At 56.4% G+C, this 22,685-nt stretch overlaps 4 protein-coding genes across 8 annotated transcripts; all 4 read right to left on the minus strand.

Annotated features, from left to right (window-relative positions):
* Position 1: 1 nt before the first annotated feature.
* Positions 2–4,737, minus strand: TBX6 (T-box transcription factor 6). The gene is made up of 8 exons (XM_055409798.2): positions 3,905–4,737; positions 3,581–3,818; positions 2,423–2,690; positions 2,196–2,342; positions 2,029–2,099; positions 952–1,025; positions 691–874; positions 2–601 (listed from the first exon to the last, which is right to left on the minus strand). The coding sequence occupies exons 1-8, from the start codon at positions 4,020–4,022 to the stop codon at positions 388–390; spliced, it is 1,314 nt and encodes a 437-aa protein (XP_055265773.1). The 5' UTR covers positions 4,023–4,737; the 3' UTR covers positions 2–387.
* A 425-nt stretch (positions 4,738–5,162) lies between these two features.
* YPEL3 (yippee like 3) lies at positions 5,163–8,506 on the minus strand. Of its 3 annotated transcripts, none has more exons than XM_088833009.1 (5): positions 8,263–8,506; positions 7,521–7,703; positions 7,372–7,415; positions 7,054–7,162; positions 5,163–5,659 (listed from the first exon to the last, which is right to left on the minus strand). In XM_088833009.1, the coding sequence occupies exons 2-5, from the start codon at positions 7,635–7,637 to the stop codon at positions 5,570–5,572; spliced, it is 360 nt and encodes a 119-aa protein (XP_088689135.1). In that variant the 5' UTR covers positions 7,638–7,703; positions 8,263–8,506; the 3' UTR covers positions 5,163–5,569. The 3 variants fall into 3 exon arrangements, with proteins under 3 accessions (XP_088689135.1, XP_055264792.2, XP_088689134.1); XM_055408817.2 differs by having other exon boundaries at positions 8,365–8,498; XM_088833008.1 differs by having other exon boundaries at positions 8,244–8,382.
* Positions 8,507–9,773: 1,267 nt separating this feature from the next.
* Positions 9,774–15,345, minus strand: GDPD3 (glycerophosphodiester phosphodiesterase domain containing 3). Of its 3 annotated transcripts, none has more exons than XM_055409795.2 (10): positions 14,945–15,345; positions 14,625–14,667; positions 14,260–14,395; positions 14,129–14,174; positions 13,851–13,969; positions 13,679–13,768; positions 13,231–13,364; positions 11,864–11,923; positions 11,706–11,757; positions 9,774–9,969 (listed from the first exon to the last, which is right to left on the minus strand). In XM_055409795.2, the coding sequence occupies exons 1-10, from the start codon at positions 15,081–15,083 to the stop codon at positions 9,832–9,834; spliced, it is 957 nt and encodes a 318-aa protein (XP_055265770.1). In that variant the 5' UTR covers positions 15,084–15,345; the 3' UTR covers positions 9,774–9,831. The 3 variants fall into 3 exon arrangements, with proteins under 3 accessions (XP_055265770.1, XP_055265772.1, XP_055265771.1); XM_055409797.2 differs by having other exon boundaries at positions 14,595–14,667; positions 14,945–15,033; XM_055409796.2 differs by having other exon boundaries at positions 14,595–15,086.
* A 513-nt stretch (positions 15,346–15,858) lies between these two features.
* On the minus strand, positions 15,859–22,599 carry MAPK3 (mitogen-activated protein kinase 3). Its single transcript, XM_055409794.2, has 9 exons — positions 22,421–22,599; positions 21,231–21,413; positions 19,196–19,385; positions 18,918–19,034; positions 18,545–18,659; positions 17,797–17,928; positions 17,521–17,630; positions 17,276–17,429; positions 15,859–16,480 (listed from the first exon to the last, which is right to left on the minus strand). The coding sequence occupies exons 1-8, from the start codon at positions 22,597–22,599 to the stop codon at positions 17,307–17,309; spliced, it is 1,149 nt and encodes a 382-aa protein (XP_055265769.2). The 3' UTR covers positions 15,859–16,480; positions 17,276–17,306.
* Between the last annotated feature and the right edge of the window lie 86 nt (positions 22,600–22,685).

Consider the following 22,685-nt stretch of genomic DNA (forward strand, 5'->3'; position numbering starts at 1 on the left):
TCGAGTTTTATTAACAAAAATACTCTGGACCTGAGAACAGACCCATGTGGCTTGCCCTGGGGAGAGGGGGTAGGACTTGTAGAGCCCAAAGGTGAGGCTGGGTGTGGGAGTGCTGGTCTCAGGCCCCATTTGGCCAGGCAGAACCCCCTCCATTCACACTGAGGTGAGAGCCTGGAAGGGGAAGCTGGCCCCAGCTGGACTCCCAGCAGCTTAGCCAGAGCTTTGAAGCCAGAGAGGGGTGGGAGCGAAATCAAAGTGTGAAGTGGGGTGGGGGAGGCCCAAGGCAGCCATTTGGTGTGGGGGAGGGGGTAGTGGAAGTGAGGGGGCAACAGGCCTGGGGGAAGGGAACTGGAAGATGGGGAGGGAGGCAGGGGGCTTAGCAAAGGCTCAGTACATTGGTTTGGAGCCCACATCCAGGTAAGCCCCAGGCCCAGGATAGGGCAGGGGGAAGGGGCCCCCTTGGAGGAAGTGCGAGGCAAAAGATGCTGGGGGTGCTGCTGCTGGGTATCCTGAGCCTGCTGGCCCGGGCTGCAGCTCCAGGAAGGCGGCTGAGTAGGGGGCTGGGCGCCCAGAGTCTGGAGCTTCCGGGAAGCTGGGATTCCTGAAGAGCGGAGAGGTATCAAAACAGGGGCGATGGGACCCCCCACCGCTGCCCAGAACAGCCCAGCCCTGTGCCCTTGACCCACTCACCTGGTCGGAAGGTGAGTGGGGGCCCCGTGGAAAGCGGCAGGGTGCAGCAGGTAGGCCTCGGCGCTGGGGCCACTGCAGGGAGGAGCTGGGGCGGGGGCAGCTTCCCCAGGCACCGGGGCCTGCTCTGGGTCTGACTCCCGAACATCCCCACCCAGAGTGGAGTCACAGGGGCCGCCTGCAGCATCTGGGGAGATGGAAGGGCCAGAGTGGGTTAAGGAGGCTCAGCGTCTCAGGCCCCATCACCTCTGGAGCGGCACTCACCTCCACTCCCGTAGCCAGCAGTGCTTGCTGGCGCTGGGCCCCGCAGCTTCCTCTTCACACGGGCGTCTCGCTCCCTGGGGGACAGTGATGATGATGGTGATGATGATAATGGTGATGATGATGGTAATAATGGCACTTACCAGGTGCCAGGCACTTCACCCAGGGACCCTATCAGGTAGGTGCCATTATTATACCCATTTTACAGAAGAAGGAATGGAAGGACAGAGAATTAAATGACTAGAAAACAGCAGTTGTTTAGTTGCTAAGTCGTGTCGGACTCTTGTGACCCCATGGATTGTAGCCTGCCAGGCTCCTCTGTCCATGGGATTGCCCAGGCAAGAATACTGAAGTGCGTTGCCATTCCCTTCTCCAGGGGATCTTCCTGATCCAGGATTCAAATTCACATCTCCTGCATTGGCAGGCAGGTTCTTTCCACTGGGCTGATAACTTGTCAAGAGTTATATTCATCAGGGTGATCTTTGAGTTAATATCTATCTCTTCTGCCTGATTCTAAGTGTCTTGAGGGCAAGGGCCAGCTCTGAGGGGTTAGGGTTCGTTAGAAGAAGCTAATGTCCTAACCAAACCTTTACAGCCCACCATAATCTGGCCACTCCACACCAGCCATACTGTAGCATGCTCCTACCCCAGGCCCCTGGCATGTTCCCAGATATTCACATGGTTCCCTGCCGTATTTCCTCTGAGTCTTCTCAAATGTCCTCTTAGTGAGGCCTTTCCAGGACTCATCTCTCCAGTCCTGATCTTCCTTGCTTTCTTTTCTCTCTAGAACTTATCCCTAACATATCCCTAACGTATTTCTTTCTCTTGTTTACTTGTCTGCTCTGCCCACTAGAGTATCAGTTCCACGAGGGCAGGGGCTTTGGTTTGTTCTGTTCACTGCTGCATCTTCACAGCCTAGAACTGTGCCCAGCACATAAGCAGGTGCTAAATAAGTATTTGTCAGATCAGTGAGTGACAACACATGTTTACTTACCTTGAGTTCCAGGAGTCCAGCACAGTGCCCGGCACACAATCAGTAAACATTTGATGACAACGACTCAATGAGTGAATGATGCCCACCTCTTACAGTTTCGGCCATTCTCCCGGAAGCCCTTGGCAAAGGGGTTGGCTGCAATCTTCAGTTGTGTGATCTGGGTGGAGGGGGGGAGGGGGACGCCGCACACCCAGAGTCAAGACTCCTGCAGCCAGGGCAGGGTGATGCCACCCGCTCCAGCAGGGTCACTCACCCGTGGGTTCTGGTAGGCTGTCACAGAGATGAATGTGGTCTCCGGGAAGCGGAAGGAGGCAACGCCCCCCCAGTGTTGGCTGCAGAGCTGGGCGGCCCGCACCAAGTGTATGCGGGGCTGATACTTATGCATGGAGTGCAAGATCAGCTGGGAGGGAAGAAAGAGGAGTGACTCCCTACCCTGGTCCCACCCCAACCCTCATCGGGGGGTCCCAGCCTGGGCCTCACGTGGCCATGGGGGTCCAGTGTGCTGTTGGTGAGCTTGACACGGTGGAAAGACACAGGCTGCCGCATCCAGTGGGCTCCAGTGGCAGGGGAGTCCGGGTGAATGTAAACACGGTCAGGCAGGCGGGGCTCTGCCTTGCCACTGGGCTCCCACCGCCGGCCCTGCCAGCGATAGCGAGCCCCATCCACCGGAACCACGTCCAGAAGAAACAGGTAGCGGGCCTCAGGGTCCAGGCCAGTGACTGATACTCGGCAAGCAGGGAACATGCGCCTGGATGGGGGAAGGGATCAGAGTCCTGAAGCTACCCATTAGTCGGGGGTGAGCATGGCACCAGCAAGGCAGCATAGCCACTGGCTCATCCAGTTCTGTCACAGAGACTCAAGGAACGAATCAGAACTCAGAAGGCAGGATCTTAGAGCTGTAAGCTTGTCTCATCCCATTTTACAGATGAGAAACAGGACAGATAGGTCAGGTGATGTGACCAGAGTCACACAGCAGGGTAGGAGCAGAGTCTGGACCCCTAACCCCTCAGACTCCACTTGCAGAAGCAGGAGTGACACACATTTCCCCCAGAAATCTTGCCAGGAGCCTTCTGCTCCCCACCCTGGTAGCCTTGCTTCATCTTCAGCACCAGAATCTACAGCTGCTGGACAAACTTGCTTCAGAGAAAATAAAAAGAGGACTCGTGCTAGTGCCTGAGCCCCTGGGCTAGAGAAAGACCCACTGACCATACTGACCATATCTCTGCCTCCAAGGTGGCCCCAGAACTAGTCACATACTGACCCGATCCTGGCCAGACTTCCCTGATGCTGGTAAGTGGCTGGCCCTTGACCCCCTTATAGTCTGAATCCTGAATCTAGGTGCAGACTGACCCCTCATCTAGGCCACATACTAACTTATAGCCCAGTTGGACTTTCTGTCCCTAGCCCAGAAAGATCTAGGACCCGTGCCATAGGTTAGTCCCTAAACCAGCCAGACTCCACAGACTGACCCTTGACCCTTGCCACAGAATGACCCCTGACCAGGCTACAGTCACACTGTGAACTCAGGCAGAGCTCTAGCCCCCTTAGAAATCCCCACACCAGCCCCATCACCAGGAACTCTGCCCTTCCCGCACCAGGAACACACTGGGTTCTCTGACCCTGGCCCAGCCCCCTCACCTCCCAGCTTTGGTGATGATCATCTCTGTTCCCACGGAGTTGAACTCTTTCCACAGCTCCCGGTTCTCCAGGCTCAGGCTGACTCCAGGGAGTGAATGAAGGCCCTCTGGGGCTGAAGGGGGCGGCGGCTCAGTGCCCAGGGCTGGGGGCAGCGGGGGTAGAGGTGGGGGAGCAGCCAGAGTTCGGGGAGCAGCCTCAATCCCAGAGAGGAAGCAATCCAGTTTGGGAGTGTCCAGATCTGCAGATGGGAGGAGAATGAGGGGCCAGCTGAGGGCCACAGCCCCCACACCAATTCCTACACCGAGCTCAGTTCCCTCTGCTCACCAGGGTAGCGGTAGCTCTCTGCCAGGGCAGGCGGGAAGCCGGAATCTGCCCCAGGTTGGGGGGGCCCCAGGCGGTAGCCAGTCCCCAGGGAGGGGTACAACTCTCGTGGGTGGTACATGGAGTAGTCCTGTCTGGCCTCGGGACACGCTGCCTACAATGCCCCAGTGCTGAGAGATGCCCCCTTTATAGCTCACAGCTCAGCCCCTTCCAGACCCAGGATCACAGCCCCTCCCCTGTTTGGGGCCCTGGAGTTAGGCTGGGGTGGAGACCCCTGGGGCCTGGAAGGGGTCCAAGAGGGGGCCGGATACCTGGGTACCCTCCCCTTCTCCCCTCCCCCCCCAGGCTTCATTAGCCCCGACCCCCTGCCCCCTCATTACATAATTAACTCCTCGGCCTGATTGATCCCCGGGGCTCGACAGGGACGCAGTTTGGCGCTTCCGGCCAGCTGGTCCCCGTTCCCACGGGGGGAGCCCCGGCTAGGGATAAGTTACTGAGGGGCGGGGCCTGGACCCTGGGATGGAGCCTGGAATCCTGGGGCAGACCTTGGCGCCCCAGACTTTTCTGGAAGGTGACACCCCCCGCCCCCCCTTCACTTGGAGGACGAGACTTGGAGGGAGGAAGCATGACTGGAGGGAAGGAGCAGGGCTGGAGGGAGCTTATTGTTACGCGGGGCACTGGGGACCCCGAGGAGTCCGCAGCCGAGGCCTGAACGCTGGAGTCTTTCCCGGCTCCCATTCTCTAAAACCTCCAGCGTCGGCCAAGTCTCAAAAGTTTAGAGACGCTCACAGCTCGACGGTCTATGACCGCGGACGCCCGGGTTTCCCAGAAGGTCCCGCGTTGGGGAACCCTCGGAACTACACTTCCCAGCAGGCCTAGCGCCGACGTTCGGCGCGAAGGGGACAGGCGGATGCCGCTGGGGCCGCTGGAAACTGTAGTTGAGACGAGGTGGGCGGTGAAACCCTCGGCGCGGTTGCCTCCCAGGAGAGTTGCCCCTAGGCGGCGTCAAAACGCTTAGGCTGAGAAGATGCCGATCAGCTGAGGTCAAGTCCTAACGAGCTAGAAAGGGCTCCGGGATCTCTGTCGGTAGTGAGATCCGCCGCGGGTGCTAGAGAAGACAGCTGAGTCCCAAGAGCGAAGCCTCCCAGCTTTGACCGCCGTGCCTACCCCATGCCTCCGGGACTCAAAGGGGAGGTCTATAGAGGCAGGAATCCGCATCTGAGTACCCCCTTCCCGGAGTCCACATGAGCCTGGGGCTGTCTCCACTCCATTATGGTTTTATTTTGTACAAACGCTACAGAACAAGGGGAGCAGACACGCGTGGGGTAAGAAGGGCCCGGTGGGAGGAGAACGTCACAGGGCAGATGGTGTACTGGGGCCAAGAAAGCAACACACAGGCCATATCTAGAGGGCAGGCGGGGTAGGAAGGGGTTTAAAAACGAGATCCAAGCCAGCCAGATCGCAGGGAGGTGCGGGGGTGTCGTCCACTTTGTCCACCTTCCGATCTCCCCCCAAGGTCACAGTGCATGCAATAAAATATATGTACAGGAGCTGGATCCTTCCTCTGTAGGGGGCTTGAGGGTCCAGAGCTCCGTTTGGGCGAAGGGAAGCCAGTGGCGCCCCCTGGCGGCCAGGCCGGGCTGGCGCCACATGCGTCAGGAGCAGGGGTCAATCCCAGCCGTTGTCTTTGATCATGTGGTTGAGTTCAATGATGTACTTCCCCTCTTTGTACTTCTGGCTGCTCTCGAAGGCCTGTTCCTGAAAGGAGGGAAGAGGCTGTTATGCTTGGAGGTAGGGCAGGGCCTAACCAAAAGGGCAGAGGTTGGGGAGTGGATATGATGGGCCCCATTTTACATATGAGGAAACTATCACCCAAGAAACCAAGCCACCTGCCCACAGACACAGAGCTGGTAAATGGCAGGGCCAGGTATCTCACTAATAGGGGAAAGACAGAACTCTCTGAGTGACAGGTACTTTTCAAGTATTAATACTAATGTTGGCTCCAATAGAGAGGATATGGAAGCTTCTCAAAAGTTCCAGGGAATACAGACTGGTAGCCTCAGGACCAATTTTGGCCTATGCATATGTTTTGTTCAACCAACAGAGAGTTTAATAAAAATAACTTTCAAATACTAAAACATGGGGAAGGCTGTGCTCATTCCATTTGGCCAGAATGTCCCCCTCTGGAGATCTACATTGCCCCTTTTGCAGATCCACAGAATCTGCTTGTCCCTGCAAGCACCTGAATTTTTGATCTCTGGATTAGGCCACTTCTTTATTTTACAGAGGTCCAGAGGGGAAAAACCACCTGTCCAGGAACACAGAGCAAATGTGTGGCAGGGCCAGGGACTAACTCAGGGCAGGGTTCTGTCTCTGCCTGGGGCATTCATCTCCCAGAGGCACTACAACTCCAAGAGATGCCCGAGGATTCCTGTCCCTTGCAATTTCCCAAGAGCATCTCCTTTTGCTGCATCTAATCTGATCCCCATAACAACCTTGGGTGTCAGAGGGGTACCTTTATTCTCCACTACCAATAAGGAAATGAGAGGATAGTGAAATCAGACCCTGAACAACAGCAGTGGCAATGAGGGCAATGGAAAAGAAGGCTCGTGGACCCAAACTCTATGTTGCTGTGGGGTTTTGGGCAACTTCTCTGATCCTCTGAATGGCAATAGGAAGCTGGGGGTCAAGGGTTTGGAGTTTAAAAAAAAGAGAGAGAAAATAAGGATTCTAGTCCCTGTTCTGTTACTTACCAGCTGTGTGACCTTGGGGAAGTTACCTAACATCTCTGGGCCTTCCTTTCTTCTTCTGTAAAGTGGAGATAATAACAGACTACCTACAGGATTGCTGTAATGAGTGAATGAGATAAGATATGCCAAGCACATAACAGTGTCTGGCACATAAGTATTCAATAAACAGTCATTCTGATTATATCCTCATCTCAAAAATGGGAATGCTCGTGGCTGAGAAAAGGATGAGTTAAGAGAAAAACCTTAAAAGCCCTTGTAGGATGTGAGAGAAAAGAACATGGTCAAGGGATGAAAAGATAAGCTTGACTTGGATGACTTGGGCCTGTACACCCTGAAAGATTACCAGATGACTGCTGTGAGGTCAGGTCAAGGCTAGCCTGAGGTCAGAGGTCACTGACTCACATATTTCCAGCCCAAAGTGGTCTTGCAGTTTTCACAATGGATGTCAGCAACAGCATGGAGGCCTGTCAGCAGCACCCGCTCCTCGGCTGGCCCGCAGCCCACGTTCACCCTGTGGGGACACAAGAGCAGTCCCAGGGAGGGTCCATCCATCACAAAGCCCCCGTCTAGCTTGGAGCCAACCGTATCTGTCCTTAGCATTCAAGAGAAGGGGGAGCACAGCTTCCTCCCCAAACCAGGAGACTCTTGAGAGTCTTAGTATGATGGCAGGGGTCACAACTCACAACAGAGGTCAGAGAAAGGAAGAGAGTGGATACTCACACAGAGTTGAAGAGGTAGGCTCGCCCCTGACTGCCCTGGAAGGACTAAAGGGTGGAAGGGAGAGAGGAAGGGGTGTCAGGGCTACTGGTGGGGAGCTGCCAGGCAGCCCCTCTAGTCTCCCATTCCAGCCCCAGCTGTGACCTGGTTACCTTGGAGATGAGGTCGTCGTGGTTGGCCAGGTGAGCGCGGCAGTGGGCACAGCTATACCTCCGGTGACAATCATCCAGGTAGGCCTGAAACGTCTTGGGCTTTGAAATCCGCACCATGGCGGGGGCCGGGGGCAGTGGCCCCACGCGGGGAGCGGCCCACGGGGAGCAGAGGGAGCCCAGTGCCTGCAGGGGATGGAGTGGGCTGTCAGGACCCCAGCTACACACATGCAGGCACGCCCTGGGCCACGGGGACTCTCTGTCACACTTGGCTGCTGTCTTCTCTCCCCAGAGCCAGCAGCCTCTCCAGGGGCCAGAGCTCTCAGTCTTGACTCATGGAGGAGGCCTCAAGTTGCATCAACGGGGAAACTGAGGCTAGGAGGAGCCCCAAATGAGTCACCCACCTGCTTTCGGCCTCACCCCTGCTGACCTAGCAATTGAAACTGGAGGAAGGGGCTCCAGAATAGATGACTGTCAGTTCTCCATTTACGGGGAGCTTGCAAGGGGTTGGGGATTGTATGGTCCTTACGACCTCATCTGAACTGCAGGGGTTGGGGGCGACTTCCTTTGAGGTCCAGAGAGTTCACCTGGGGAGAGGATCCCCTACCTGGAGAAGGCAGGGGGCCTGAGGGTGGAGGGTCATCCAGGAGGGGAGGGGCTCTTACCAGGGGGGCGCTGAGGCCTTGCCTATGCCGAGGGGATCTTACCTGCATCGCGGAGCCTTACCTGAGACCCCGGGGCTCACCTGGGGAGCAGGGGTCGGGGGCGGGCGCCGAGGGAAGGGGCAGTCCTCGCCGCCGGGGCGGGGGCGCGGGGCGACGCGTAGCCCTGACGATGCGGTCCTCACCTCGCCTGGGCGCGCGGGGGTCCGGTCCGCCGGGGTGGCCTGGCCTGGGAGAGGGGGGCGCTCCTGGTGGGCGCCGTCCCCCCCGGCCCGGGTTCGCAGCCGCCGCGACTTGTTTACACCGAGACCAGCTGCTGCCGCCGCTGCGGCGGGAGGGGGAGGGGGCCGGCCTCTGGTCCCGGCGGCCGCCGTGACCAATCGGCGTGCAGTATGCAAATGAGGGGGCGCGTCACACAGCGGCCAGCGCAGGCCCGGGCTGCCCTTCCCCCTGCTCCCGGCCCCGGCCGGCCCGGAAATGCGGCTGCGGCCCGAAACCCAGCCGGCCTGCCCCACGGCCCGGGCCTGGTCGCCCACCTGGCCTCCCGCGGGCCTCGAAGGGGCGAGGATCTGAGATACCTGACCTGGCCTAGGATTTGGAGGAAGATGGTGTTTGGACTGGACGCACGGCCCCGGGAAACAATAGTCATAATTATCTGCGTTTACCCACCGCTCCTGCCCACTCCCTTAAACCCCACAGCAATAGGAGGAGGTAGCTTCTGCTATTGTTTCCATTTTCCCGGGGAGCTGAGGTCCACAGAGGTCCAGAAGCTCCCCAAAGCTTATCCAGCTGATAAAGAGGTGAAATTAAGATTCTCACTTTGGTCCAGGGTTCTTACTATAGCACTAGGGACAGACTCTCGGATGGGAAAAGCTAAAGGTATCCATCTGTGTTAGAACCCTGGGAGCCAGAGCCTCAGAACAAGCCCATTCCTACTGTTGTGCGTCTCCTCGTCCAGGCAGCCTCCTTGGATGCCCTGCTCGGTTATCAGGTTGGGTTAGTTGTCTTCCCCTTTCTCACCTCCGAACTGGGTTTAAAATGAAAATGTTTAAACATGTGTCTGCCATATTAGACTTGTCTTGTTCCTTGCATTGGTCCCAGTACCCAGCCTGGCCTATAGTTGATAATCTTTGTGAAATATGTGATTCATTAAATGAATAGGGTAGTAGGGCTCCAGGGGGTGGAGGAATTGGAGAAGCTTCTGGAGTGGGAGACCAGGGAATGCAATACTGGAATAGCTAAGGTAGCAGATGGGCAGCCATGTCCATCCTCTGAAACCAGGTGAGGTGGCTCGCTGGGGCAAGTCAGGTCCTTTGCTGTGTGCTTGGGGCTCTTTATGTCTTCAGGAGAATGGACCTGTGGCTCTGAAGGTGCAGGGGGCCTTGCAAGGGACATTCCTGAGTACAGTGGAGGCCAGGTTGGCACAGGGTGTGGCATTACTCTCAAACTGGAATGTAGTGGAACCAGTGGCTCAGGGTGGTTCAGGGCCTCAGATTGTGGCCCTCAGCTGGCCTCTTCCGTCAAAAGCTGCCATCTTTGTAGTCTTCTAGAATCTATTCCCCCATCCCGGTCCCCCCAAGCACAAAGACATGACTGAGAAGAATATATTTATTGGGGGAGAGAAACAGAGGAGAGGGTGAGGAACCTCTAGGTTAGGAGGCCAGGGCAGGTGGTCCATGGCTGTCCAGGTAGCACCTCAGGGATGTTGGGTAATCAGTTATGACGCCAGTGGCCCCCAGGTTGAAGGCTGCTTCGAAGTCTGACTCTTCATTAAGGCACCAAAATACCACCTGGGGGGAGGGAGGAGCTTGAAGTTTCCCAACAACTACCGGGCACTCCCTCTTGTATCCAGATGCTGGAGCTGATCCTTACATTTTCAGGAATTTTGCAAACTGGTTACTAAACACAGCCTCTTTTATTTTTGCAGGGGGTGGGGGCATCTCCAGTTCCTCAACCAGGGATTCAACCCACACCCCCTGCAGTGGAAGTGCCGAGTCTTAACCACTGGACCACCAGGGAAGTCCAAACACAGTCATTATTAAGTATTATATAAACTTACAATTCAATAAATTATATTCAAAACAAAGGTAATAAACACTCAAAACTCATCACTTCCTGATTACTACATTTGATTCCATGTTCTGGAAGTCACCTACCTCTATCAAATGTGTAAGATGGAAATGCTATATAATGTATCATGCTACCACATGATGTATCTCTTCCCAACTCCGTTCAGTGAATTCATGTTGGTAGCCTGAAATCCGCCAAGATGGGAGTGTACACAGCAAGGAAATTACCTAATGTTCAAATCAAGGCTTCCCTCCCCCCACCCCCACAAGTTGGTAGTGGAACATTTACCAGCCTGCCCCTATCTCCCAACCTGCCCCTATCTGCTGCTGCTTAGATTGCATCTTCCCTGCCTCCTGAGTCCTCTCCTGTGGGCACTGAAGTAGGTGGAGATGGCATTTGTAGCCCGGGCTAAGTCACTGGCTGGACCTCTGTTTCTTGTTTTGACAAATCAGAATGACAGTCCCAACTGTCCAGAGTTAAGGTGAAGATGGCAGAGCAGGCGGCCTAATCTGAAAGAACTATGTCATCCCCAGGTCTCACTCACCCCCACATCCAATCAGTCTGGGCCTGTCTGTGACTTAACCCTTCCATCCATCCTCGCTGCTGCCACCTAAGCCCCAGTCCCGTCAGTGGCAGCATCAGCTACCCAGTGACTGCCTCCACACTGGCCCTCACAATCCCTTTTCCACATGGTGGCTGGAGTGACCCTCACTCAACAAGGCTCCATTGAATCAAGTCTCTCCCCTGCTTAAGACCCTCAAAAACATCCCTTCCCTTTGGGTTGAAGTCTGAGTTCCCGGGCTACCTTCTCCAGGTCCCTGGTGCCACTTTCTCCAGACTGCAGGCTGGTGGGACCCTTCAGTTCCTCTGCTGGCCTCTTACTTCTCCTGACCTTCTCACACACTGAGCCTCCTGCCAAGACACTCTCCCTTTCCCCTCCCTGTGAGCCGGTTCCTCACTTCTTCCAGAAGGCCTTCTCTGGCCCCACAGGTGACAGTACTGTGTTCCCTTTCTGTCCACGGGCTGCCCCTGTAATGTCTGCTTTTCCTCCCCTGCCCCTGACGGTATGCTCTCTGCTCCTTCCCCAGGACCACAGTGCTTGTGGTCGCAGCACAGTCAGTTCTCAACCAAGATTTGCTCATTAAATGACCTGGTCAGAGCTGATGCTCGGGGACAGGAAGGTGTGGGCTGATCTGATCTTTCCCTGGACCTCCTGGTCTCTTCCCAGCCCCCTTCATCAGGGATCGGGACAGTTCCATACACCATCATCATCACAATGACTAGCCTTTATCAAGCACTTACTAAGTATCGCCTACATATCCACAGGAGTTTAAAGCATCATTATCCCCATTTTACAGATGAAGAAACAGAGACTCAGACAGTGATCTGCCAAGTGACCCAGCCAGTCAGAAGCAGGGCCATGCTGGGCCCACGCTGTGAACAACCACTTGCTCACCTGTACCCCTCGCTGCTGCAGGTGTTGGATCAGACTCTTCCTCATGATGAGCCTGGAGGGGAGCAGGGTCACAAATGTCATGATGAGAGAGGACTAAGGGGAAGGGCGGTGATGGGTCTCTGTGGGGACACCCCACCCAGCCTTCTCGCCCACCTCACCATTTGGCAACCACAGCCGCCAGTTGATTCAGCCCTGAGCGGGAAAACGGGAAGTAGGTCCTGTGGAGAAGTGGTGGTGTGGTCAGCCCCTGGGGTCTCTCTCTGTCACAGGGGTGGGGTGGGGTGGTAGTGACCCTTCAAGCAGTCTCACCCCACTCCTTCTGGAAGAACCTCTGTGGTTGCGCAGAGGAATAAGTCACCCACTGCTCAGTGACTTTGAGGGTATGCTTCTGCCCTCACTGTTTTACAGAACAGAGACTTAAGAGAACGAAAGTGACTTGCCGATGTCACACAGCCCATCCATGGTGGGGCTGGGGCCACGACCCAGAAAGATTCCCAAACTGGATAGGCGATCTGGAGATCTGGAGTTCCTCATGGTTAGACCTGACCAACTGCAAGGTCAGACTGCACTTCACAGGTCAGCTGTTGGTCCCTAATTGCCCCACTCTAGGGTGACTTTAGAGGCTGTTACAGTGCTCTGGAGCAGGGTCTGTGTGCTGTGTGACCTTGGGCAAATTACAGAACCTCTCTGAGCCTCAGATTCTCCATGGGCCCTGTGGGGGTCATGATTCCTGTATCTTCTGGGGGTGTTACGAGGTAAGGCTCAAATAAACCAAAGGATGTGAAAACACCTTGCAAACCCTGGATAAAACGTGATATACACCAAGTTCTGCAGTAAAATGATCTCTTTGTGGGGTGGGGTTGGGGTGGGCGTTGGCTGGGAGCTTCCCTCAAGAAGGCAGAGAGCAGAAAGCACTGGGACAGCCACAGAGAGGGCTCAGAAGGCAAAGGAAGGATCCCAGAGGGAGAGCTGAGGAAGTATCCAAGTTCCTGCTAATTTGCTCAGCTGTTACTTTGTTAATCCTTGTCTCCAGGAAAAATGCCTTTCTGTTTGAGAATCAGAAAGTAATGCTATAATTAATAACTATCTCCCCAAGCAGATTGTAAGCTCATGGAGGGCCCTACGCCACTCATATTGGTCTTATTTACTAGTGCAAGTGCATGTGGAACAGAGTAGGCATTCAAGATATATTTGTTGGATGATGACTAGATGAATAAATGCACCCTTGTGCTAAAACTCAATCCACATTATCACACATTTACACAGAAGTTTTTTTGGGGGGTTGGTATTCATGAATGCTTGGTGAGAGCCATTATCTTCAAAATCCCCTGTGGGAGCTGAGGTCATTGGGATTTCCTGCTCTACATGGGACGCTGCACAATCGGGTTTGAGGTGGGGGGTGTTTCTTTTTTAAACTTTTTATTTTATATCACAGTAGAGTTGATTAGCCATGTGTTAATTTCAGGTTTCTGGGGCCAGAAGCCTGGGGGAGGATTTGGAAGATAGATGGGGACCTAGTAGGTACCTGTTGATGATGGTTGGCAGGAAGCAGATGAGGAACTTCTCGGGGATGGAGACGAAGGGCAGCAGCCCCAGGTAATAGAACAGCAGCACCCAGAACCCTCGGCTCAGTGTGAAGGAGGTGGGCATCTCAGGGTTCTAGGAGGCAAGGGGAAGTGAGAAGGGGGATCAGTCTGCTCCAGGGGGAGAGGAGAGGAGGCTTGGGCTGCGGGTGAAACCATTTTTGATATTCAGGAAACCCTACCACCTGCAGGAGCAAAGCCACATCTGGGCCAAGCGTTCCAAGCCCTGTCCCTCTGGCATGCCTCTGCTCACACACTTCCCCTGCCTCCCCCAGCCTCCCCCAGCCCTAGCCCTAGAGACCCTGCTCAGGGCTCCTCCAGCACCCCTAGACCCTCCTGGCCTAGGCTGCCTGGGGAGGCGCAGAGGTGCAGAGAGGGATGGGGCCTCACAGCAGCCTTGCATTTCTTCATGATGGAGCTCTTCTCCGAGGCCCAGATGGTGATTTCGTTGCGGTCATAGTGCCTCACCAGGCCTGCTATCTGGGAGGGGGAGGGGGAGGGGAGGGGGAGTCAGGCCTCCGTCCAGCCCTGGACCTGCGCCCACCCCTGCCTGCAGCCTCACCTTGTGAATGAGCTCTTCATTTCGCTCTTTGACTTCCACACTCATGGGCGTCCGCGGGAACCTCCGGAACAAGTCCTCCAGACGTACCATGTGCCGGTCGGCCCCGCGTGCAAAGCGGCCTGGGGGTGGTGGGGAGAAGGATGGGAGGAGGATTGCTGGGGTGGGAGCGAGAGCCCAGGGGAAGGGGGTGGGTCCCAGAGGAGAAGAGGGGGTAGGAAGTTGAGGCCGTGACCCCAGTCCAGTAGGCTCAGCCCAGTGCTCGCAGCCCACGCTCTTACCTGGCGAGAAGTAGACCTCTAGCTCTTCCTTTAAGAGAGGCAGGTCCTAGGGAGAGCAGGGAGCATGTCACCAGGAGGGGCGTGGAGGGGGGTTGTTCTCTGGGCACAGTGGGGGCTGAGGCAAGGCCCACCTCAAAGTTCAGGCTGTCCACGTCCCTGTTGACACCTGTCTGGCGGGATAGGTTTTTGTCGTGTGACACCACCACCACACCGTCCCGAGTCAGCTGGCAGTCGAGCTCCAGGAGGTCTGCTCGCTGGGCCATGGAGCTATGAGAGCGAAGGTCATAAGGGGCTGGGGGACAGGGATGAGCCAGATGGCAGGGTGATGGGGAGGTTGCAGGGAATGTCAGGTCTGGCCGGATGTGCATGCGGTGCACTGCACAACTCCCGGGGGCTCCAGTCACCCAGATCAGGAAGTGGATGGCACCCCTTAGCATCATGCCTCATACAGCTGGTACAACCTTACCCGGCAGCATGGCCGGGCAGGTGGACTCACTTCTCCATGGCCTCCATGGTGTTCTCCAGGCGTTCTCCAGATCCTGTGTGGGGCAGCTAGCGTGGGTTCCTGGGACCTGGCCTCCCTCCCCCGACACCCCCTGCCCCTTGCCTCATCACTTCCAGTCAGGACAGGTTGAACAGCTTCTTTTTCCCTATCCCATCTCTTGCCCTGCCATCCTTATCTCCACCTACCTTGAACTCTGCACTCCCTTTAACATCCTGCCCTTGGGACCTACCCCTCTCTGCTGTCCACCTGCCTGGCAGTCCTCACTCCATCCTCAGGAGTGGCCACCCCACGCCTACCCCAGCCCAGCTCACCTCCGCGATGGGCCCCCAGGCGGGGACGGAAGGCGGGAACCCATGGTGTGTGCAGCAGGCGAGGTCGGCGCAGGAAGAAGAAGGACAGCATGACATAGCTGCCCAGCGCGGGCAGGGCGTAGTAGAGCAGAGGGCTCATGGCCACGCCACCTCTCCAGGCTCCGGCAGCCGTGAAGCTCAGCTTTTCCTGGTGGACTGTGCTGCTTCACTGACTGCCTGACTGATGCAGGCTGGCTCCACCACCAGCCGCCACCACACCCCTTGGGACCTGCTGAGCCTGCTGCTGGCCGGAGGCCAGACTGCAGGGCTGAACTGGGGATGGGGTAGAGGCAGGAGAAGAGACCAGGCAGCTCTGGGCCTCGTACCCCAGGCCCTTCGCACAGCCCAGCCTCCCTGTCTCCGTGGCCACACCAGGGAAATCAAGTCCAGCCTCCCCCTGGCAGATCCACTGCCACACTCCTCCTTCCCACTGGTGCCTGTTGACAGAGTATATATACACCCCTTGCCATTTCCAGAGAATCTGGGGGTGTGAGAGTGTCCCTGAGTCACTCTAGAATCACCTTCAGCCAGTTAGACAGGAAGCCATTAGAGAGGGGACTGGACAATGACTAAGGGGGAAACTGACCCCAACTCAACAGACATGAATTGGAGCAAACTCCACGAGAGAGTGGAAGACAGAGGAGCCTGGCAGGTTGCAGTCCATGAGGTCGCAAGGAGCTGGACACGAATTAGCGACTGAACAACAAGATCCCACTCTGTCCAGGAGTCTAGATCCCACTCCCATCCTCAACCCTGGCCAGCGGGGGAGCCGAAGGCCACCATGCCAGGTAAAGCATCGGGCTAGAGAGTCAGCGCTCAGGGCAGCAAGGGTGAGGGTCAGGGCGTCGGCGAACACAGACAGAGCCAGGCTCATCCATAGACACATCTCTATATTTATATATTAGATACAGGCACAGGGGTGGGCGGGGGCCCTGGGCACTCCACGTGCCCCCACCTCCACTTCTGTTCACCCACACACGGAAGCAGCAGGGACGTTAGATGTGGCAGCTTTGTAGGGGAGGGGTTGAGACCTGGGCCCCCGCTCCTCAGGGGTACTAGCCCTTGAGCCTTAGGAATGTTCCTTCAGGGAAAACAGGGTGGGGTTTTAAGGAGGCGAGAGGGGCAGGGCTGACCCTGAGTCCCAGCTCGTGTCCTCCTCGCCCCTCCCCCACCACCCCTCAGTCGGTCCGGGGCAACCAGAGCCCTTGGATTCCAGAACTACCAGAGACTGGGAGAGCCGGGCAGACAGAGGCAGAGCAGCAGAGGGGGATTTGCTTTGGGGCCACCTGAGCGCCTCAGGTCCTGGGCAGTGGGGGAGGGGTAGAGAGGAGGAAAGGAAGGGCGTGTTGGCCTGCCTGAGGCAGAACGCCTGAGCGAAGCGAAGGGAGGTGGCCAGGCCTGCCCTCCACCCCGACCTGGGCTGTCGAGGGGTCTGGGCTGGGCACAGGGTCCATTTTCTAACAGTCCAGCAGGGGAGGGGCAGGCAGGAGGCAGGGCCTAGACAAAAAGGCAGGCAGGAAAGGAACCATTAGCACGCGGCTGACCTGCCAGAGCTCTGACCCTCACTTCCCTCCTATCACCTTGTGGCTGAGTGGCATGCAGCTGGCTTTCCTTATCTGTCAGTGCAGGTGATATTAATACCCATTTCAAGGTACTGCTATCGGGACTAAGTGAATTGATACAGGCAAACGTCTTGCAGGAGTTTGCTCTCATTATCAGGCTGTCTCCAGGAGACTGAGTCGCAGCAAGGTGAGGTGTCTTGCACAATATCACACAGCCCTTATTAAGTAGCAGAGCTGGGCTTTGAACCCGGGTGTGTCTGCCTTGCTGTTATCAGGTTACAGCTGGCCAAAGACAGGAAACGAGAGGAGGGCCGGACAGCAGTGCGGGTGTAGCCCCAGCCAGGTTCCCGCAGGTATGTGAACTGCTGACCTGGACACCAGGTACGAAAAAGCCTGGCATGTGGGTCAGGTTGGGTGCTGCTGGCTCCTCCCAAAGCAATTACTGCTCCCCCTGCCTCTCTGACTGTCCTGGGGGAGCCAAACCCTTGCTCCATTTCCTCAGGTGGGTGAGGGGGGCCCTTCGTGACCTGAGGCTGGAGTCTGCAAGATGTTGACATGGGGGAGACATGCGGGGCTGGGGACGGCAGATCTGTGGCCGAGGCAGGCTCCAGCCCTTCTGTTGCCACCAAACATGTGGCTCGTGGATGTGAGCAGGTTTGTGACCACATGGAGGCGTGCTGGGCATTCTGGTCTCAGGATGAATCTGTGCAGGGGTGGGGGAGGCACTCACCAGGCCCCAGGAGCAGAGGCAGCTGGCCAGGTTAGGAGGCCTCCAGCACCCCAGGCTGGAAGCGGGCTGTCTCCTGGAAGATGAGCTCCTTCAGTCGTTCCTTGGGTAGATCATCCAGCTCCATGTCGAAGGTGAAAGGTTCCTCGGCCACTGGCTGGGGTGGCAAAGAAGTCGGGTGGCTCAGGGCAGGGACCGAGGGAAGACCCCCGTCCACCTGTCAGCCCTGCCACTAGTGGCTGGCCCACCTCATCCGTTGGGTCATAGTACTGCTCCAGGTAGGGGTGAGCCAGCGCTTCTTCCACTGTGATCCGTTTGTTGGGGTTAAAGGTCAACATCCGGTCCAGCAGATCAAGAGCTAGGAAGTGCAGGGGTCAGAGGTCAAAGGGAAGGTCAGAGAAGCTCTCAGAAGCACTGCTTGGCTTCTCTGTGTTCAGAGGCCTCTGTGTCCCAGATAGCTGCTGGGCTCTTGTACCTTCTTCTGCACCCAGTTTTTATTACACAAGACCCCAAGTCTCTCTCACCTTTGGGGTCCGACTTAGGAAAAAGCTTGGCCCAGGCCACCTTGGTCTTAGAGGGCAGAGACTGTAGGTAGTTTCGGGCCTTCATGTTGATGATACAATTCAGGTCCTCCTGGGATGGGGAGCCCAGAATACCTGTGGGTAAGGCAGGTGACTTGGTGAGCAAACTCTCCCTTCTGAGAACAGAACGAGCCAAGAATAAGAGCCCTCCTCCAACCTGCTCCAGGCTAACCATTATCTCCCAGCCAATACTATGGGGGTGAAGACCAGGGGGTCTGGATCAGGCAGCCCCAGGCTCAGATCCTGGCCCGAGCACTTCCTAAGTGTGGGGTGTATGGAGCCTTGCTTTTCCCATCTATCAAACGCGGACAGTATCTGTAACTCAGTGAAACACTGTGAATGCTGTAGGGGCTCCTGGACCACAGACGGTGGTCCCCCTGACCTGACTCCCACAGACTCACTGACCCTGAAATGAAGTGAAGTCACTCAGTTGTGTCCAACTCTTTGCAACCCCATGGACTATATACAGCCTGCCAGGCTTCTCCATCCATGGGATTTTCCAGGCAAGAATACTGGAGTAAGTTGCCATTTCCTTCTCCAAAGGATCTTCTTGACCCAGGGATGGATCCTGGGTCTCCTGCACTGCAGGCAGACTCTTCACCTTTTGAGCCACCTGGGAATTTTGACCCTAAAGAAATCTCACCTCCAGTAAGCAAGTTTCCCGCCCACCCAGCTGGTCAATCCCCCCTACCGAGAATGTGGTTGAGCTGGTCCAGGTAGTGCTTGCCAGGGAAGATGGGCCGGTTGGAGAGCATCTCAGCCAGAATGCAGCCCACAGACCAGATGTCGATGGACTTGGTGTAGCCCTGGGAAGGAGGAGAAAGTAGTGGGCTCCTGGGCCAAGCCAGCACCCCTGACCCTAGGGTCAACACCCACCAGGGAGGCAGAGGGCAGAGGCCTGGGGAGTGAATCCTCAGTTTCTTTCCATAGCCCAAGGACCAGAATAATGTGACAAGGCCTAGAGGGGAGACTTCCTGCATCATGAGGGTCAGTGCTGGACTCAGGTGGTTCCAGGGTTTTCTGGGATCTGGTGTCTTCCCTTCAGGGGTGGGTGGGCCCCCTACCTTGGAGTTAAGCATGATCTCTGGGGCCCGGTACCAGCGTGTGGCCACATATTCTGTCAGGAAGCCAGTGTGGTCGTGCTCAGGATCAGCAATCCGGGCAAGACCAAAATCACAGATCTAGAATGCAAACCAGGCTGCTGAGCTCAGTGCTCAAGGCCTCCTGGGCCCAACTAATCATATCGCCATGTCTCTCCTACCCATGGCGGGAAGGGGACTACTGGTCACCCTGAAGCCTGAGACCCCAGGGGCAGAAGGAGACAGGCACACAACCCTCAGACCTTAAGGTCGCAGGTGGTGTTGATGAGCAGGTTGGAGGGCTTTAAATCCCGGTGGAGCACGTTGGCGGAGTGGATATACTTCAGGCCCCGCAGGATCTGGTACAGGAAGTAGCAGACATGGTCGTTGCTCAGCTGCTGGCTTTTGAGCAATTTATATAGGTCTGTCTCCATCAGGTCCTGCACAATGTAGCTGAGGTGGGTGCCAGAGGCCCCCCAGGTGGGGGCAGTGGAAGGCAATTAGTTAAGAAGAACAGACTCTGCTGACCAGGTTTCACATCCCTCCAGCTGATGCCCCTGGGACTCAACAGATCTGCCAGCTCATATCATGAGCTGGGTAAGGCCCACACTTAGCAGGAGAGCTCAAGGCCTCTGCTAGATCTCAGCTGGTGACCCTGAGCAAAGCATCTCAGTTCTGTGGCCTCAGTCTCCCTATTGAGAAAATGGGGGTAATAAACTATGGGAAGCAGGAGAACGTCCCAGCTAAGAGCAATAACTCTGGAGTTTACCTGCCAGTGTCAATCATCCCTGCACTGCTCATTCATTCGCTTTAGGAACTCAAACCCTGTCTGCACCTCTCTTCCTCATCTGTAAAGTAAGGGGAAAAAAACCCTGTTCTTTAGAGAGTGGTGGTAAAGATTAGTTGAGAGATGACCCAGGTAGTGCAGCCAGCTTGGTGCCTGGCACGTTGTAAATGCTCGGCAAACGTGAACTAGTATTGCTGTTATAAAAGCCTGAGCCACATGGCTGTTGAGAAGGTTAAATGAGATTATGTATGAACACCATCTGGCAGGCAATAAATGTTTTCTTAAAAATAAATGCCTGCCTTATGGGGATGGTTTGTGCAAGACGAATGAGGAGAAACTTCCCAGTGGCACGCTCCTACTCTGGGGGCTTGGCCCTATACCCGAAGACAGAGGAGTAAATGTCCTTTTATACTCTAAGATTAAAAAAGAATTAAACATAAATAAACAAATAAACGTCATGTAGCTTGTTTCTGGAAGACTCAGGTATGGCTGTTTTTCAGAGTCAGCCTCAAAAGGGCCTTCTGAGAACACCTGGACCAACACTGCTATTTTAAAGATGAAGAGGCCCGGCATGCTGCAGTGACTTGGTTAAGGTCACACGACAAGCTGGGGGTGAGTGTGGAAGTTTCCTGCCCACAGTTTGTGGTGGGGGCTGCAGACAGTGCAGTACAGATCACCACTCTTGGGTGGAGGACTGGGACTGGTGGGGGTGGGTGGGGCAGGGGAGAGGTGATGGGTGTTATAAGCTCCTAACAGAGCCAGGCAGGAAGTGGACCACAAACTAGGAAAGCAATGTAGGGGGATGGGGGAGGGCCACAAAGGCAGGTCTGTTCCTCCCTGGGCAAGGTACGAGTCCACAGGTGACTGGGGTGGGACTCTGAGCAGGAAGTCCCAGAGAGGGGACAGGTTCTTGTCTGGGGGAGGGGAGGAGGCAGCCACAGAAGCACTTGATTTTATTTCAGCTTTCTGAGCCTCAGTTTCCTCATCTTTGAAATGGAGCTGCTGAGACCCATCTCCTAGGGCAGTTGGGAGTTAGAATAGGAAACGTCAAAGCACTCGGCTTGAGATGCACCAAACTCACAGTAGGCCCTCACAACAGGGCAGTGTTCTTCCCGCCTGCCCTCCTGCCAGTCTGAGGACCCAGAGAAACAAGAATTGCCATCTGTTAAACAAAAGAGCTGACTGTGGGCAGAGGCTGGATGTCAGAGGACAAAGAACTGCCGATGTCAGAGGACAAAGCGTCTACAGAGCCCATCTTGCCCAGCCCCCTAAGAAGCCAGCATCGAGAGAACAGACTTGCCCAAGGCCACACTGCCTGGCCACACCAGGCCAGGATTCATCTGAGGCCTCCCTGCCTTCTTACACTGTGGCCTCTTGACCGCTGGGAAGTTTCCTTTACTGGGTTTGTTTAGAGGGAGGTTGGGAAGAAGGAAAGAGAAAACAAGCCCCCATTCTCCCGACCTGGCTCTGAGGCTGGGTCTGGCCAGCCGTCTGGCCCAGGTGAAGGATACACATCCCTCATGGCTTCCAGGGTGGGTGCCCGCAGAATGTCTCGAATGCCAATGACGTTCTCATGGCGAAAGCGCAGCAGAATCTGAATCTCTCGCAATGTGCGCTGGCAGTAGGTCTGATGCTCAAAGGGGCTGATTTTCTTGATGGCCACTCGAGTCTTGCGCACGTGGTCGTAAGCTGAGCTGAGAGGGCCAGAGAGATGTTGGTGTCCAGGCCCAGTGGCCCCACCCAGGCCTTGGCAGGGCGGGGAGGGAGCAGGAGAGGGCTCTGGCCAGTCATAAACAATGCTGGTTCCTTCCTGCTGTGAAGGCCTGGGATCTCCAGGGAGAAAGCTGGGGACCAGCCAGGCAGCCCTTCGGTGACTTCACAAACAGAGGAAGAGACTGACCGCTCACTGACTTCCCCTCTCCTCAACCCTTTCCATTCAAGCTGCCCTGACCCCTCATCCTCCCCTTCCCACGATGGGCTCCCTCAAGCCAAGACAGGTCCACGGGGTGGGAGATGTGGAGGACTGGACAATGAGGCAAATACAGTGAGAAGGAGGGAGTCGGAGGAGGGACTGGAGAGAAGGGAGAGGCAGGGCCGGGGCGGGTGTCAGGGGGAGGTTCCTGGGCAGCAGAGCTATGTCCAGATGAACAAAGGCCTAGAGTACCCAGTGCGGCCCACAGACCCCTCCTAAAAGTTGCAGGAAGCTGTTCCTGGACCCCTCATGGCTCACTGGGTCCCTGGCCCCAGGCCCAAAGCCCCACCCCACCCCGCCCAGCCCTGAGCTTTGCTCTTTTTTCCCAAACTCCTCAGCAAGCCTCACTGGGGGGTGATCCAGGACATCCTCTCTCCAGTGAAGGGACCCTCTCTCCTTCTTCACCAAGGATATCACCTCCCAAGAAGACTAATTCTCTTCTCTTCACCCCATGTCTATGGGGTCCCCAAGGTCCCCCACATATACTCAGATGCCCTACCCTTCATTATTTTATAGTCGGTTCAAAGCTCCCAAACCTCCTCTCCTGAGACCTTACGCAGTGACCCCCTCCCCCAGAAAGCACTCAAAGGTCCTCTGTCTGGGACGCTCCCCAGCCTCCTGAAGCCCCAGCTTCTTCAGGATGCTCAGAGTCCGCAAGGCCCAGAGAGCGCTCAGCACCCCTCCCCGCCCCCTCCCCAGGGACGCCCCCTCCCCCAGAACGCCCCTCACCTGACCATGCCATACGCGCCCTCGCCGATGTACTGCAGCTGCGTGTAGCGCGGGCCCACGTCGAACGGCTGCCCCTTTACTATCTCCACCTCCCCCGGGACCCCCGGGCCGACCCCATCCGTTCCCCGGGGCTCCCCGCCCCCGCCCCCGCCCCCCTGAGCCGCCGCCGCCGCCGCCATCTCCACTCCTCCCCTCCCGCCCGCCCGCCTCCCCCCGGCGGCCCCGCCCGAGGCCCCGCCCCTTCCCGCCCGCCCTCTCACCCGCG

This window comes from Moschus berezovskii, chromosome 27 (assembly GCF_049115385.1).
Source record: "Moschus berezovskii isolate FMDL1 chromosome 27, NW_MosBer_1.0, whole genome shotgun sequence".
Taxonomy (NCBI): Eukaryota; Metazoa; Chordata; class Mammalia; order Artiodactyla; family Moschidae; genus Moschus; species Moschus berezovskii.